At 47.1% G+C, this 18,581-nt stretch overlaps 1 protein-coding gene across 14 annotated transcripts in view; it reads right to left on the bottom strand.

Annotated features, from left to right (window-relative positions):
• The window catches only part of LOC142589528 (uncharacterized), a 199,600-nt gene that overhangs the window by 30,443 nt on the left and 150,576 nt on the right, over positions 1-18,581 (bottom strand). For all 14 annotated transcript variants that reach the window (XM_075700946.1, XM_075700943.1, XM_075700940.1 and 11 more), the window contains one exon: positions 1,741-2,097. In XM_075700946.1, the coding sequence (XP_075557061.1) occupies positions 1,741-2,097 (357 nt within the window). The remainder of the gene's footprint in view (positions 1-1,740; positions 2,098-18,581) is intronic.

The raw sequence follows: 18,581 nt of genomic DNA, 5'->3' as shown, positions 1-18,581 counted from the left end.
CTCTCTCTCTCTATTATTCCCGGCGATAGCTGCTATGGACACCACCGCCAACTGAAACGGCTATTGGAATGAGCCCACAACAGCTTACGCTGTAAAACAGCAATTAGCTCTCTGTAACAGAACTTAAGGGGGCCCTGGACCACCCCTCAGGCTTGGTGAAATAAACACAGTCCGTAGATAGCATATGCTGCTGTAAACATCTCAGCCAAATGTTGCAGTAATGCACGGCACTTGGATCTTGCAAGCTGAGCGCAAAGTCACCTTTCTCTCACATGCTCTCTTTCCAACAGAAGCCTGCTCCTAACTCTTTTCTGCACACTTAGCAGATTACCATACGCGGTTGCTACTGCCCAACAGCTAACATCAATTAAGGACGGCATTTGGATCAGTACGCTTCTTGCTAATGTTACTACTGTGTATATTTATTTACGCAATTTAATAAACAGACTGAAGTACGTGAAAATCTGCTTCTGAATTCCAATAATAATGACATACTTTCGGAAGAAGCCACCTATCGTCTGCCCATGCTCGGCTGCGGCCGGCTGCGTAGTAATTAAGTTTTGGCCACCCTGCTTATCAGTGTCGTGGATGTCAGGTCCTGCTAATTTCAACTGGTTTTGAACACTGAACTAGCCTCAAACCATGCGAAACTTTGAGACACTAAAGGCAAACATTAAGTCAAGCTGAAGTGATAGTTTAGTGCTCTAGAACATCTAGGCCACCAATATTACCATGAACAGTGCTTTAGTAACTGAGAAATTGAGGTAAATGCAGGACACGATTAGAGACTCACCTGGGACATTCAAGTACTAGCCCAATGACGAAGACACTCCTCATAATAATTCTATGACTAGTACTCAGCCACTCATAATAAAAAGATAATTGTATTGCCTTATAAGACGAAAGAAAACACTTTTGTGACCGCGCCTATTCCCATCGAAAGCATGTTATCGATGATTACAAATTCAAACTTTGATGCTCTCCGAACGCTTCTGGACAACTAGAGCTATCTAATTGTTTAAAGAAAAATTAAATGACAACTAGAGCCATCTAATTGTTTAGAGAAAAATTAAATTATGAGGTTTTACATGCCAAAACCACTTTCTGATTATGAGGCACGCCGTAGTGGGGGACTCCGGAAATTTCGACCTTCTGGGGTTCTTTAACATGCACCTAAATCTAAGTACCATGGGTGTTTTTGCATTTCGCCCCCATCGAAATGTGGCCGCCGTGGCCGGGATCCGATCCCGCAGCCTCGTGCTTAGCAGCCCAACACCAATTGTTTAAAGAGAAACTATTTTATCGTTTTCATTTTTATGTTTCTCTTTTCTACCATGCGGGGACATTTTAAAGCGCCATCGCAGCCGGGGTGACGCATGCTCGTAATTTCGAAGATGGTGTCGACATCACATGCCACTACTCCATGAAAACGTCGAATTTTGACAGATCACGATGCATCTGGGTTCGAATTTTTGGATAATGGTAGCAGCACAGGCTCAGAAGACGACTTTGATTCGTCAGACTTTCGTATGGATGACGAATTGTGTCAAACTGCCCCGGAAGGTCAACAGGCACCTGCTGATGATTTTTGCTTTCTTATCGGACCATTTCGTCACTGCCACGTATTGACCTAAGTACATACATTCACACACCGAATTTCATCTAATTAGTTCCATAAACAACAAAAATGGCCTCCCTTGCCACTTACCTGCCGCTCTCATTGAAACTGAGGGTACTCACTTTTATGAGGGAAACGTTGCCCTCCGGCTTGGCTGGCCGCACAGCGCCAGGTGCACTGCCCCCACTGGCGGGCACCTGGACCTGCAGCGGCGGTTGTGGCAGCCTAACAGGTGTGCTCGCTCCTGCGCCAGGCACCTGCACCTGCAGAGTTGGCTTCGGAGGAAGAGACAAGGTTGTGGGTGTGGCTGGTGCGGAGGCTGCCGGCACCGGGGGTCGCACCACGGACATCTGTTGGGGGGCCCCTGGCCGCATGTTCGATGCCATCGGGGCACGCACCAGCGTCGTTCCCGGAGGCAAGGTCAGGGTGGCACCGCCTCTCGGGAGCGTCATCGGTGGTGGGGCACGAACCATGCGGACCTTGAGGGAAAGAAGGGCTCGACATCAGGCTGGGTGTTTAGGGACACCCCACAACAGGCTTGTTACACTCTGCAGAGAATGGTGGTGCTTCACCGATCGATTGATTCACGCGTTCATGGGATTTAACGTCCCAACACAACACAAATTAATTTTGACCACTTGAGGTTCTTTAACATGCAAGTACACAAGCATGCAAGTAAACAAGCATTTTTTCCCTTTAAGATTGCAGCTGCCGTGTGATGGTGAAAAAAGAATGCGGGAAGCTTTCTTCCTTTTTTTATACGTCTTTATTTCTTCGTTTAATAAGCAAAGCGTTACGGCACAAAAGGGGTGCTCTATGGGGGAGGGGGACCAGTGCTCTCTTCTTCCTCGAGGTGGAGTGGTCCCGAGGTCGGCTCTGCAAAGAGCTTTCTTCGTGCCTTATGTGTTCCTTGTACAATTCCCTCACCAGCACATGGTAATAATGTGAGGGCTGCCATCTCTTCAAATACCGGAGCACAACCACAGCACTCGCACAGCTCTACACAGAGATGACGATGACAGAAAAATATGCATTAAGCAATTTCAAAAGAAAGCACAGAAAAGCAAAAACAGGTGGTGCACACAAATAACTACAATACTGGGAGAAGAGAAGAACAGGAGGAGGGTGGGGGGAGAAAGCCCACATCTGAAGATGTTGTTGCATCTCAAGATGGACACTCCCATTTCATGCAGAGCAGGCAACAGCATAAAGGGTACAGAGAGTGCTCTCATGCTTGCCGAAGCATTCACTTCAGCAACATTCCTTCTTTTACGGCTCATCACTTCGAGCCTCCTTCTTCCTGTAAACTTCTGTCTCGTTCGAAGAATAGTGCGCCATATATGAAAGAGAGGTGTAGGTATCGTAGCACGAGAAGCCAACAAACAAAGACACCAAGGACAACACAGGGGAAATTACTTGTACTTGCCAATTGAATTAAATGATAAATTAATGGCAATGAAAGTGGATGAAAAAACAACTTGCCGCACGTGGGGAATGATCCCACGTCTTCGCATTATGCGTGCGATAATTCGATGCAACATTAGGTCTCACACTTTTATGTAGCAAAATATGAAGCACAGTAGACTTTCGTTAATCTGACTCTGGTTAATTCAATCTGCAATTTAATTTAATGCTGACTGAAGGTCCTGTCCAGTGCCCATACATTTGTAGGGGCCCAAACTTTCATTATTCTGATCATCAAACTGTCCTTCGCTAGACAACTCGAACTAGACTGCTCAGAATGCACGTACCTGACCTCAATGGTCAGGATGGCAACTTCAATAGCAGCTGCATCTGTATTGGCAGTGCTTATGGTGCAGCGAATGCATCAAACACACGTCATTTCCTGTTGTAAAACACCTATTTTAAGCCAGCCCCAGGAAGATCTTAAAGCAAAAATGGTAACTCAGGATGAATAATTACAGCCATTTACCTGACCCTAACACGCACATTTTTTTCCTGGAAAATTTTCCAAAAAATTGTCTAAGCGGTGCAATCTAATACAAAACTAAAACTAGTGTACACAACAGGCTACCGTCGGAGCCAGCCTAGCCCGCATCATCCATGGACGAAAAGATGGTGACCATACATGGTGACAGAACAACTTCTCATACAGAATGATGACAATGCACCACTTTCAGGCTGATTAGGAAAGCACATTCAAACAATAAGTTATCTTACATGTTAAGCTAACAGCAGCAATACATCGCATCACATGTTTTTGGCACTCTGGAGAATTGCATACATTGCAGGACGAACTAGCAAAGAGGTTAGTCTAGGCATGGGCCACTATCTCATTTGTGATTATTGCGGAGTCATTTGATAAATGTAGAATATGAAATGCGCTAAAGCCTGTACGAAACTCGACATGTTGTGGTCTTTCATAGACAGTAATAAAGTACTGTCTGAGAGTGATGATGATGGACATTAACTCTTTCCTTACCGGGCTTATAGATATCTGTCAATTTGATTTACATTTTTTCGACCTTTTAAGCATTCCCACTGGAATTCTTCTACTAGCAACACCATGCTCCTCCATACCTGCCAACCTGGCGAGATGAAAAATCTGGAGACCTTGTTCGCGCCAACGGGGGTGTGTGTGTGGGGGGGGGGGGGGGGGGGTGCATTCACTGTTTTAACTTTAGGACCGGGAGGGGGCTTCAAACTTTCAGGAAGTGTTCAATGAGTCCTTTTGCAGGGACCTTGCAGTAGCAGACTTTGCTCACTTCAAAAATTTGTCCGAGTAGCTTTGCTCAAAACATGGTCCAGGCTGACAGCCCTTCACTAGCAGCGAGTTTTGGAGCGTTGCGTTGCACATTGATGAGCGGAATTCAGTCCTAGTTTTTCATGCCATGCTAAAATTCTCTCACACTCTGCCTTGCTATGCGGTATCACGAGTAAATCGAGCATCACCTTAGCAACTCGGTGAAAAATGTTTTTCATCAGTGTTCTTCATTTTTCCAACCCCAGACTACTGCACGCCTGTAGTGTGGCAAACTCAGCTTCGAGAGCATCTAAAGCGTCTTCAGCAGATTCATTGGAATCTCGGGGCAGTAGCTGAGGGAAACGAATAAAAGAACGAAGACTCGAGAGCGATGCCTGTGAAATAAATTTTAGGTTGGCCACCTCCGCATTCTTCCGAGTTGCGTTTCATGCGTCGACATCCATAACGCTTCGCTTTGTCGCATTTCGGAAACATTTTCCGTAGAAGAGGCCCAACGCGGTTCGCTGACACTAAGGGGTAGGTTGTGTTCGATGAGGAATCCCGTAAATAGGCACTCCACACGTATGACACTATCGTCGCAGTTGTTCCGGAGGAAGTTCACTATGTTGTCTTGCTGCTTAGCGGTGCGCCGTGGAAAAGTGCAGTTTTAAGTCACCTTTGCCACCGTGTGCTGACGTCGCATCCACACGTTGTACAAAATGCATAAGGTTCTCCTTTTCTTTATGTCAAAAAGCCCAGAAATTCAGAAGTATAAGATTGCAAAAGCTTCTGCAAATACCTTTTCTTGGGCTTTGATAGCGCCATGGCATCAAGCACACGAGGATTGTAACTTTACATGGTGCACCGCATACACACGGCCTAGCCGACACTAATCATACTGTCATATGTAAGAGGCATGGGGCACAAAAAAGAAGAGGACGATGTACGCTGTCCAGTCCGAACGGCACGAGCCCTCGAGGCGCGTGTTCGGAGGTGTGATCGGAGGAGAAGTGGCGCCAAGGTGGCATTATCGACGTGGCTCTGAACCAAGAAAATTGGAGCGCCAGCTTCATACTGGCGACGGGACCCATGGAGGTTCGGACAGGCCCATGACGCTGGCGACCCAGGGTGTGGCCGTCGACCTCGGCGACGTTCGAGCGAGGCTCCCTGGACCTGCTGCGGCCTCCCACGGCGCTGCCAGGCACTCCAGGAATTGGATCGCCCTTCTTCGGCAGACCAGCACGGACGATAGTCCCCGGGGCGTCCCACCGGCACTCCGAGAGGTAGAAGCGGAGCCCCGTGTTAGGCCTAGCCAGGCAGGCCTGAGTACGACGTCACCAACATAGTTCGAGATGCCGGCATCCGAGACAGAGGAGCTGGCCGGCCGATACCAAGGAAACAAAACTTGCGAAGTCAGAGGGAGCACTGACAGTGACCAAGAGCCGACGCACATCGGACTTGGAGTGACGTGCACCAATGAAACCGTGTAAGTGTGTTCCTTTTTGTAAGCGTGTGGCCATAGGCCAGGGTTGCCGGACTTTCGCGTGGAACGCGCTAAGGACGAACGTAGGGGAGAATAAGGACATATTTAGGCTACTCAAGTGTGGAGTTTATCTTTGTCAGTTGAGTTTTGGGTGTGTTTTATTTTGGGGTTTGTTATTAGTAAAATCTGTTTGCCGTGCTCGCCTGCGTCTCCAGACTCCATCTCTCCCAACATCTGCACGGCCCCGAGATCAGTGTGACACATACACACAAGCAGCAACGCCTTGCAAGCAGCAGCAACAAGATGCACCATGCAAGAAGGCCTGCATGAAATGCAAGAGCTACATTGGCTCTGGCTTTGGTCGGCTTACTAGGCACCGTAGTTGGCTACTTACTCTATGATACCGACGGTGCTAGTGCGGCCGCTGTTGGTGATGCTGATGATTACGATGTGGCTGTAGATTTTGCAGTGCCGGTTTCGCAAAAACCATTATTGCACAAACAGAGACAACTTTTCGGGAGATATAAGACAGTGATCGTACAATCGGAAAGTTCAGTAAAAAAATCGGGAGTCGCCCGGGCGAATCGGGAGGGTTGGCAGGTATGCACCTCTGAAATGACGACTGAACTTTAACTATTGGTAAGATCTGACAACTTTTGGAAGATGACAGTCCGGAAAAATAAAACTGCGACTGGAGGTATTGTCAGAACCAGCCTCCAGTGATCCTTGTGCTTCCTCAATGATACGAAGCAAAAATTGAGCTTTATGAGCTTTGGTCAACTTGGCAACTAAATTTTTAAGTAACAGCAGTGGTGAAGACAAGGTCTCAACAGTAGATGCTCACAAGTGCCTGTTATTTTGATAATTGTGCTTGACTAATGTGAAGTGCAACTTAAATTTTCCCACCATGGGTTGTGTGGCAACGCACTCTGCGCAGATTTCTGCGCACCCTCCGTCTTCTTATCATCTGGCCCAGCAAAACAGCTGATGTCCTCGCCGAGGCTCAGACTACGGACGCTGAACTGCAGGAGCTTCTTAAGGGCGGGTCCTCGCTACAGCTGCAGCAAGTCCCCATACCTGAATCGACAAAGACTATCTACTGCGACATATCAACAGCACGAAGCAGGCCTTACGTGCCCCTTTCCCATCGCCGTGGCCTCTTTAACCAGCTACATAATCTCAGCAATTCCGGCACACACGCCTCTGCACGCCTCGTGGCCGACCGCTATGTCTGGCCCTCCATGCAGCGGGATTGCCGCACCTGGGCGCGCTCCTGCATTCAATGCCAGCGCGCTAAAGTCACCAGGCATGTCACTTCACCACTCGGCGCATTCCCCCAGACCTCTGGTTGGTTTCAACACGCCCACCTTGATATCATAGGGCCCTTGTCTCCAGCTGGACGCTATCGCTACTGCCTCACCGCCATCGATCGGTACACTTGATGGCCTGAGGCATGGCCCCTCGAGGGAATCACTGCGGAAGACGTCACCTCGGCCTTCTTCGTCGGCTGGATTGCCCACTTCGGGCCCCCTCGCCGCGTCACCACTGACCAAGGACGACAGTTCAAATCGCACCTTTTCTGGCTGCTCGGGCTGACCATCGGGTTCGAACGCTCGCGGACCACCAGCTACCACCCATGCGCCAACGGGATGATCGAAGGTTTCCACCGACAGTTCAAAGCAGCCATCATGTGCTACCCGGACTCAACCTGGCCTGAAGCCATTCCAGCCGTCACCCTAGGTCTTCGCGCCACCTTCAAGCCCGACATTCAGGCTACACCCGCAGAGCTCGTCTACGGGGAACCCCTCCGTCTCCCAGGCGAATTTCTCGCTGCACCGCCATCCACCACCGCGACGTCAGATCCCACAGATTTCATCGCCCGGCTCCGACGCACCATCACTGCCCTCCGCCTGTCACCTGCAGCTCACCGCTGTGCGACCGCCCCCTTTGTCTTTAAGGATCTGGCAACATGCTCGCACACTTTTCTCCGCGACGACACCGTCCGCCGGCCTTTACAGCCACCTTACAGCGGACCCTACCCAGTTCTCCGTCGCGACGACAAAACCTTCACCCTGCGCATTAAAGGGAACGCCGTCCGCGTCTCTATCGACCGGCTGAAGCCAGCCTACACTGATTCCGCCAAACCAGGGAATACCAGTACACCCACAGACGTCCATGCACGATCGCCGACATGGCAGCCTGCTTCTGTCACTACACGCAGCGGACGTCGCGTACACTGCCCAGATTTTTTCTCGCCCTGAGGGCTCTCCACTCCGCGGGGGGGTGATGTGGTGACACACTCCGCCCACATTTCTGCGCACCCTCCGTCTTCTTATCATCTGGCCCAGCATAACACAGCTGCACGCTGGACTGCATCGTCGATAAAACATAGCGCCACTGCCACGTCACCCGAGGTATGCGTCACCGACGGTGGCTATAAAAACAGGCTGCCTGGCTGAGAAAGACCGCCTTCTACCTTCCGCTACTGGGACTAACGTAGCGTTGGTACGCCCGTCCGCTGCCATCGTTAGTCGAATAAAGAAGCGTTACGTTTTTATGTTGGGATTCGTCCTTCGGCAGACACGACATCCCACAGTTGCTTTTATCCGTCCGCATTTTCACAGCGTATGGGCAAATTATTGTGGGCAATCCTTCCTGCCGTGTGGGGTTTTCACTCACACAAGAGCACGCTGTCTATTACAGACCAACCTCCAACCAAAGCTTCACCAGGAGCGTCAGCTGTTACAGTTTGAACGCCGCTTGTACAAGCACCCTTATTTGTTACTGTACAATAGTGTGCAGTGCACACCAATGTACACCAATGCACACAAATTGAACAAATCACGTGAAGGCACCAGCTGAATGCACACTAAACAAGCTTGCTTGCATAGAATAGATGATCGAACGTAATAATCAAATATGAGGAGGCTTCTGCATGCTCCCTGGCATGACAACCATTGCTTTGTGAGCCTAAAGAATGCAGTAAAGAATGAACAAGGTGCTTGCTGCAATTAGTGAAAACAAGTGCTCCCACCACAACAGGAACTTATCTGTTTCACATCTGCGAAGCTACCGCATTCCCACATAACACGGGAACCACTATGGCTAGTATTAAAGCAAACAAATCTGCATAACAAATTTTTTTACGTGGTCCGACTTACAAAAGCCAGGAACTAGGAGTCAGGCACATATATTGTACACAGCGAAAGCTCATTGTACGAATGCCAATGTAACAAACTTTTCAGAAATCTCCTGCCGACTGCTTATAGTGTCAATGTAAAAATTTTCAGTGCTACAAACTTCTGAATGCCAAATTTTTCAGAATAATGTTTGTTATTCAGTTTCCGTGTCATGTTAACAATGCCTTGGTACTCAAAATTAATATTCCAAAATCCGTAGACTCTTAGATTTCCATGTATTCTTCATGGCAGCCAGAAAAGTAGTAGGCTAGCATACAACAATGAACATAAAGTGGACACTGCAGCACATGGCTTCCAAAAACCTCAGACAGTACAGGAGGGGAAAAACGTGGGAGGGGACTTTTTTTTTTCTATTGTAGAGGCAACGACGCGTCTGGTTTTGCGAGAACATGCTCTGCCCAGACAAGTGTCGCGTAGGAGCGTCTCTTCCTTATTTCACCCTTCTTTCAGTGGCCGTACTAGCTACGCATGCGATTTAACCTGCAAACTATAACCTCCGAGCATCTACTCTCGCATGCTGGTTGTGTGGCCATTTAAAGAAGGTGTCGGTTTCACCCAAACATCCCAACCAATTGTCATTTCTTCAATTTGCAGAAAAGAGCATGTGGTTTATAATACAAAACAAGTAATTTTCTTTCCCCTTGTTCCATATTGCAATTTCTTGCATATTTTAGTTCGACTTCACCTTTCACTTTTGCCATTTTTCTCATTTCTAGTTTTCTAGTTTAACTGTACTGTACAGGGATTCACTAGTGCCATGTATATCATTTAATTCTGCACCAAGTACCATTTTATAACATATTAATCTTTTCAAACGCCACTAGTGCCAACTATATTTAGTCTTTAACAAGTTCACGATTATACGTTATCAAATGTTTATGCACTTGTGTTTCAAACTTGTTTCCACCTCTCGTCCTTTAAAGTAGGGTCCTACAAAAGTAGATAACTGTGTTTCAACCTTTTTAGGAGTTTCTAACGAAAATTTCGTTTAATCAATTAATCGATGAAAAACATTGTTTCACAATGTTATTAATCAATTCAAAGCTAAAATGATCAATGATGAATCATCAATTGAATAAAAAAGTTAATTGACCATCCCTAATGCAGGTACACGTTGGATTGGGGGACGTGTTAGAATCAGACAAGTACTGTCAAACGAATCTTAGTTGTGTTACAACATTTTTCCGCCTCTTGTTTAATCTGACCTGCTGAATAATTAAACCAATTTCGTTGGTCCTGTCAGGTTAAAATTAAGAAAGTTGACTGTAATTATTCCTTGAAAGCGCCACATTATTACTCGAAGCAAATCTATTTACCGCTGAAATGAGCAGAGCGACATGGATCTGAAACCTGCAGTGACAGCACACCGCTTGCACTCACAACCAGAACATAGTACACTGCACGCTGGAAGCGCAGGTGTGCATGAATAATGCGTAATTTCACATAAGCATATGTCGTCAAGGTGCAGTTGTAATATGTGAAGTAGCTATCAAGGCGAGAGCCTTAGATGGCTCACGGGACGAAAAATTCGATGTCCGGCGTTATGGCACCAAAGTTTATGGTACCAAAATTCATAGGGAGTCGAACCCTCAACTTTTCGTGGAGTCAACCCACTACCTGTGCTGTTAATTAAGGCAAATCTAATTAAGACCCTCGACCTTTGGAGAACCCACAACTTTTAGTGTTACAGTGAAACCACATTACTGCAAACACCACATTAACAAATTTTTCAGAAATCCCCTGCTGACTTCTTACGGTTTCAATGCAAAAATATTTCAGTACTACGAACTTCAGAATAACGAACTTTTCAGAATAACGCTTATTATTCAGTTTGCGTGTCGTCTTAACGCCTAAGTACTACGAACTAATATTCAGAAATCTGGAGATTCTTAGATTTCCGTGAACCCTTTACAACAGCCAAAACAGTGGGCTAGCAGATGACAAGGCGCAGAAAGCAGACGCTGCAGTGCACCGTTTCAGAAAACCTCAAACAGCGCTCAATAAAAAACGTGGGAGAAAATTTTTGTTTTGTTTTGCGGAGGGGGCGATGCATCGGGTTTTGCGAGCGCATGCTCCACCCAGGCAAGTGTCGCTTAGCAACAGAGGCACACCTCTTCCTTTGGGCACAGCTCTTTCTTTCGTGCCTCTTTCTGCCACCGTACTAGCTATGCGCACAGAGAAATATAACCTCAGTATTCGCGGCAATGCCACACAGTCGCACTTTGTACTTTCCGAATGGTGGGTGTCATTTACATGCACTTGCGCTGTGGCATAGATCATGTGTCTGCCCCGAGTGAGACAGTTGTGTCTATGGCAAGGAATGTGAAAAACAAACTGAGAAACAGTGCGCTTTGTAGGTGACATGGAGCTTCCTTTTTGCCAGTAGTTTTCTTGGCGTTTGCTTCATTCTTATTATACAGTGCTTCGATGGTGCATGGCGGCAGAATCTATAGAAAATAGCAACAGCGCATGCTAAGAGTAAACAGCGACGTTTTCGTGGATAGCTGAAACAGTGGCAACTTATGAAGTGATGGGTGGAATGGTTAATTTTGGGGTGTTCACTACAACGACCTTACAGAATAACGAACGATCTTCAGCGGTCCCACGTGATTCTCATTATATCGAGATTTGACTATAGTTAGGGCAAAATTAGGTCATCAATTTCTTTATAAGAAAGCGTGAAGCCAAGGCGAAGAAAAAGAGTCAGCACGACCTGTGGTGTTAAGTAAGGTACAGTTAACTCAGATAAAGTTAATTAAGGCACTCAAACCCACAACCTTTGGTGGGAATCGATCCCACTTGGAGATATGGACGAACAGGCCATATCTCCAAGTTCATTTCCAATTGACATTATGAAGGTCGAGAGTCAAACCCACAACGTCTGGTGGGAGTCAAACCCTCAATCTTTGGTTGGGGTCATATCCACCACCTGTGGGGTTAATTAAGGCAAAGTGAACTAAAGTACAGTTAATTAAGAGAAAGTTAATTAAGCCACTTGAACCCATGACCTTTGGTGAGTTTCAAACCCAGCTGAAGATATGGACGAACTGGCGATATCTCCAAGTTGGATTCCAATGGACGTCGTCAAGGTCAAGAGTCGAACCCACGACCTTTGGTGCTTTAGGGAGAAGTTGATTAAGGCACTCGAACTCATGACCCAAATGGAGATATGGGTGAACCAGCCATATCTCCAATTTGGATTCTAATTAGCATCTCAAAGATGAGAGCTGAACCCACTTCCTTTATTGTTAATTAAGGCACATTTCATTAAGATATAGTTGGTTAAGACACTCAAATTGGCAACCTTTGGTGTTAATTAGGACAAAGGTAGTGAAGGCACACATAATTAAAGTATAGTTAATTAAGACACTTGAACCCACAACCTTTGGTGGGAGAAAACAAGAAATATGAACACATTAGCATGGAAATGCGATAATGTGATGATGTGTGGTGTTTTAAGGCGCAAGGGCCAGGTATGACCAAAGAGCGCCATGTCCGTGGTAATGAGTTTGCGGTGTAATTATGATTACTATGAAGTTGGTGTGACGTGGCTGTAAATGGGCCTTAAAATATACGCTCTAAAGTGCGTAAAATCTGTATAATAAAATTATGGCGATGACGTATGACTTGTACTATGAAAATTTAGATGCATTTAAAAAGGATGATACGATAGGTAAAATATATCTGATTATAGGAAATGCCAGAGCACTACTGCCTCCTTAGAGCCCTTGAAACACACAAGGGCCTGGAGGCATGTGCTATGCAGAACAATTATCGCAGTGACATCCTCTCTCAAGAGGAGGCGCTACGAATTCTTGGGACTAATAACATGTAAGACCACATCTCTAAGAGAACCTAGCACTGTGTCTGTATTAAAAAGCGGTTCTGGACCAAGAAGCATTGCAGGATGAAGAGGAATGTGCTGTCGGTATGCTAATGAAAAATGTCTCTTTCTCTCAGATTCGGCTTCCCGACACTCCAGGAGGACGTGGAGTACGGTCAGCCTCTCCCCGCATCTACCACAGGTTGGAGGCTCACTTCCAGTGAGTAGAAAATTATGGGTGCCAAACGTGTGTCCTATTCTGAGACGACAGAATAGGACATCTGTTCGGCGCGATTTTGTAGTAGAGGGCCAGAATCCTAACTGTGGTTTTATCAGGTGGAGCTTATTATCCGTTTCCGCATCCCACATGCGTTGCCAGTGGTCTCGCAATCTCCTTCGCAAGAAAGGCCTCAGATCTGTGACAGGCACAGCAGCAGTAGGGTTAACAGCTTTCAATGTGATTGACGCGGCCATCTCGTCCGCCAGAACATTACCTTCGATTCCCCAATGGCCAGGGACCCAGCATATTATGATATTCTGGTTAGATGAGTACGCTTTGCACAAGATCGAATATAGTTCATTAAACACGGGATTTTTATGTTTGCTGAGTGACATTAAGGCTTTCACGACGCTTAGAGAGTCAGTATAGATCGCTGCTTTTGGAAGTTTTGATTTTCTTATATGCTTCACGGCAGACAGTAATGCGTAGGCCTCGGCCGTAAATATACTTGTTTCCGGGTGTAGTATGTCGGATTCTGAGAAGGATGGGCCGACGGCAGCATACGACACCCCGGCCTTAGACTTCGAAGCGTCTGTGTAGAACTCTGCGCAGGAGTGCTTGTGCTGGAGTTCTAGGAAATGAGTTCGTATTTCGATCTCTGGTGTGTGTTTTGTTATTTCTAAAAACGATATGTCACATTCTATGACCTGCCACTCCCAAGGCGGTAACAACTTGGTTGGATGCATTAGGCGAAGCTCGAGGAGTGGGACATGTATCTCATCACTAAGCTCCCTCACTCGAAGCGAGAAAGGCTTTCTTACAGAGGGACGATTATGGAATAGTGTAGGGCAGGTCACATCGTTAACAGTGTTAAAACATGGATGTTGGTGATTGGAGTGTGTATTCAGGAAATATGTAAGGCTGATGTAAGTTCTCTGTAGATGGAGCGACCATTCATTTGATTCCGCGTATAAGCTTTCAATCGGGCTTGTTCTGAAAGCACCAGTGGCTAAGCGGATACCTAGATGGCGGATAGGATCTAGGATCTTTAGTGCACTCGGAGCGGCAGAGTTATACACGATGGCACCATAGTCCAATCGTGATCGAATTAGGCTCTTATAAAGATTCATCAGACACTTCCTGTCGCTACCCCATGTTGAGTGGGATAGAATTTTAAGTAAGTTCATTGTCCTTAGACATTTTTCTTTAAGATATTTAATTTGCTGTATAAAAGTAAGCTTGGAGTCTAGTATAATACCTAAAAATTTGTGTTCTTTGTTTATAGGTATTTGATGTCCACACAGTTGAACACAAGGATCTGGAACCAGGCCTCTCCTTCTAGTAAAAAGAACACAAGAGCTTTTGTGGGGATTGATCTTAAATCCGTTTTCGTCTGCCCAGTTGGAAACCTTGTTCAAGCCCTGCTGTATCTGTCTCTCGCATACTGTGAGGTTGCAGGATTTAAAGCCTATTTGTATATCGTCGACGTATACGGAATAAAAAATGGCCGGTGGCAGTGAAGCACGTAGTGTGTTCATCTTAACAATAAAGAGAGTGCAGCTGAGCACGCCTCCCTGGGGTACACCAGTTTCCTGCGTAAAAGGACGTGACAGTGCATTACCGACTTTCACTCGGAAGGTACGGTTGGACAAATAGCTCTCTATTAGGACGAGCATATTGCCACGGATGCCAATTCCCGACAAGTCTCTCAAGATTCCGTAGCGCCACGTGGTGTCGTACGTCTTCTCCATATCGAGGAATACGGATAGGAAATATTGTTTCGTCGCGAATGTTTCCCTCAATGCCCACAAGGTGATCGGTTGTGGACCGCCCTTGTCTAAAGCCACACTGGAAGGGATCGAGCATATTGTCGAGTTCAAGGAAATGTACAAGTCTGCGGTTAACCGTTTTTTCAAAAAGCTTACAAAGACAATTTGTAAGAGCTATCGGGCGGTAACTTGCCGCCAAGGAAGGGTCTTTACCCTGCTTAAGAACAGGGACCACAATTGCTTCTTTCCATGTGGATGGGAGGTATCCCGCAGCCCAAATAGTGTTGAAAAGTGTGAGAAGTGTAAGTTGTGTGTCAGTATGTAAGTTTCTGATCATGTTATACATGACTCGGTCAGGTCCCGGTGCAGTGCTTTTGCATGTGTTCAATGCAGCTCTCAACTCGGCAATACAGAAAGGCTGGTTATACGGTTCATTCTGTCTGGATTTTTGTAAGATTGGCTTACGTTCTTCTATTTCGTTAAGTTTAAGAAAGGATTGGGAATAGCTGATTGAGCTTGACACGCGTTCAAAGTGCTCCCCAAGTGAGTCTCCCTGAGCTTGCAGGGTATCGCCTTCTGTGTTTACCAAAGGGAGTGAATATGTTTGCCGCCCTCTTATTCTAATAACCCTGTTCCAGACTTTGGCCTCATCTGTATACGAGTTGATACCTGATAAAAAGTTCTGCCAACTCTCTCTTCTGGCCTGTCGGCGGGTTCGCATGCCTTGGGATTTTGCTTTTTTAAAATTGATAAGATTCTCCGCAGTGGGGGAGGCGCGTAGCAACCCCCACGCTTTGTTTTGTTTCTTACGAGCGATCCTACAATCGTCGTTCCACCACGGAACACGCCGTTTACATGCCAAGCCATTTACTTGTGATATGCATTTATATGCGGCATCTATTATGAAGGCTGTGAAAAACTCCACTGCAGCATCAATTCCTAACGAAGACATGTCAGCCCATGAGATACCAGTTAAGTTTCGGAATTTCTCCCAGTCTGCTGTGTCAATGTTCCACCTGGGAGCTTGTGGTGGATATTCGTTTTCTTTAAGTGTTCTTAATAGAATAAGGAAGTGGTCGCTTCCGTAAGGATTGTTCGTAACTTCCCATTCGAGTTCAGGCAGTATGGACGGGGAAACTATACTAAGATCTATTGAAGAAAAGGTTCTGTTTGCTAGAGAATAATATGTGGGTGCCTTCTTATTCAGCAGACACGCACCAGAAGAGAAAAGGAACTGTTCGACAAGACGACCTCGCGCGTCTACACGAGAGTCGCCCCACAGGCAGTTATGCGCATTGAAATCCCCAAGAACAACATAAGGTTCTGGCAATTCATCTATGAAGGACTGAAATTCATGTTTGCTTAGTTTGTAGTGTGGGGGTATATAAAGCGAGCAAATGGTGACGAGTTTATTTAGGAGAACAGCTCGAACCGCCACTGCCTCAAGGGCTGTTCGTAGCTGTAAACGTTGACAGGCTACATTTTTTTGAAGTATAATTGCAACACCGCCCGATGATGCGACAGCATCATCGCAATCTTTCCGAAAAGTAACATATTGTCGAAGAAAGTTTGTGTGTTTTGATTTTAAGTGTGTTTCCTGTAAACACAGCACTTTTGGATTGTGTGTATGGATGAGTTCTTGCACATCATCAAGATTCCTAAGAAGACCTCTGACATTCCATTGAATGATTTGTGTATCCATATTTAACGAAAAATTGGTGCTGTGTTTATGGAAACGGAAGGGATGCCTTAGATTACAGAGCCCTTTCGAGGCCCTGTAATAGGTGTTTTGTTCTTTCTCAAGCGTTCGAGCGAGCCTCGACGCTCCTTAGGCGTTTGGTACGCCTTGGGGACAGGTGTAGTGTCCATTGCCTCCTGTGAGATGCCGGACAAGCGCTCTTGCGAGCGAGAGGTTTTCCGAGAGAGTCTTGCCCCGGAAGGCAAGACCCCTGCACCCACCAGCCCGGAGGTCGATGGGGCTCCCTGAGGGATTTGGCTGCGCTGGCCGTTACCAGCGCTGGAAGGGGTCTCGGAGGTTGGGGCAGCTTCGGCTGCGCCCACCTTCGGGGTCGATGGCCTCGTCTGCTGGGTTGGCAGAGCAGCGCTAGCTGCAACCGCCGCGGGGGCATATGGCGTAGCTGCCGACTCACTGCTTGTGGGTCGGACAGCCGCCGGAGGCCGTTGTGACGCTGCCCCCTGGCGCGCCACATCGGCAAAGGCTTTCTTGGGCAGGTACGATACCCGCCTACTTGCCTCTTTGAATGAAATATTCTCTTTACTTTGATCGTTACGATTTCTTTTTCCTTCTTCCAGGAGGGGCACGACCGCGAGTATGCGGCGTGCTCCCCGTCACAGTTTACACAGTGGAGAGAGTTTTGACATGTTTCAGATAGGTGTTCGTAGGCACTGCACTTCGCACAGGTCTGGCGGCCTCGGCAGTTCTGTGAGCTGTGGCCGAATCGCTGGCACTTAAAGCATCATAGGTGATTTGGGATGTATGGTCTCACTCGGATTTTCACATACCCTGTCTCGATAGTGTCGGGTAGGTTGCTTGAGCCAAATGTAAGTATTAGGTGCATCGTATTGATTTCTTTTCCGTCACGTCTTAATTTAATTCTCTTAACATTGATCACGTTCTGATCATTCCAGCCCTCCAGAAGTTCAGCTTCAAACAATTCGAGCAGATCAGCATCCGATACAACGCCACGGGTAGTATTCATAGTACGGTGTGGGGTCACTGTGACTGGAACACCCCCAAAAGATACAAGCTTGGACAGTTTTTCATATTGTTTCTCATCGCGGAGCTCTAGGAGAAGATCACCGCTAGCCATTTTCGATGCTTTGTATCCGGGACCGAAAACTTCCGTCAGAGATTTCGAGACAACGAAAGGTGAGATCATTCTCACCGTCTTCTCAGGCTTATCAGAGTGGATGACATGAAAGCGGGGAAAGTTCTGTGTACGATTGTCAAAAAACTTAAAGACATCTTCGGTGCGCCCTCGTTCCTGAGGGCAATCAGGAAGTTTGGGGAAAGAGTTTTCCATGAAAAATATCAAAGTTCGGCAACACCGCCGACCGCCCACCACGGAGCCCAACGAGGGGACGCGGCAGAGCTTGCATGCAAGTCTGCACGACGCCAGTCGTACGCCGCTACTATAACCAAATATGGTGTACCCAAGGTTGGATAGCCACACAGGGTTAACCCTAGCCGCCAAGAAGAAGGAACTAAATAGAAGAGAGAAGGAGACAGGAAAGGTGGAAAGTAAGGGAAAGACGAAGGTTGTATGAAGAGAGAGACAGGAAAAGGCGACTGCCGATTTCCCCCGGGTGGGTCAGTCCGGGGGTGCCGTCTATGTGAAGCAGAGGCCAAAGGGGTGTGTTGCCTCCGCCGGGGGGCTTTAAAGGTCCAAACACCCAGCATCGGCTCAACCCCCAGGATCCCCTTTTCCCCAGACACGGCTAAGCCGCACACGGCTACACGCGAGAGGGTCCAACCCTCGTGTGCTCGGGTACGTGGTGTCGCAACACACCAAACGCCTGCTGACGCAGACGCCCCTGCGGGGATGTGACAATGTAATGAATGTCTCGTAAGCAGGCAGGCTGTCACCTTCACCCTCTTTAGCATATGTTGAAGTGACTGTCAACTTTTCTATATAGAGAGGGTCACACGTCAGAAAAAGCTCTAGTGCAAAATGTGTGGAGTGGGACTTGTACGACCGCACTACTTGTATAGTCTTCCACAGATTTGCCTCCTAGGTATGAAA

Source organism: Dermacentor variabilis, chromosome 8 (assembly GCF_050947875.1).
Source record: "Dermacentor variabilis isolate Ectoservices chromosome 8, ASM5094787v1, whole genome shotgun sequence".
In the NCBI taxonomy this organism is placed as follows: Eukaryota; Metazoa; Arthropoda; class Arachnida; order Ixodida; family Ixodidae; genus Dermacentor; species Dermacentor variabilis.
Note: the sequence above shows the minus strand (reverse complement) of the source record. Positions and strands in the feature narration are given on the sequence as shown.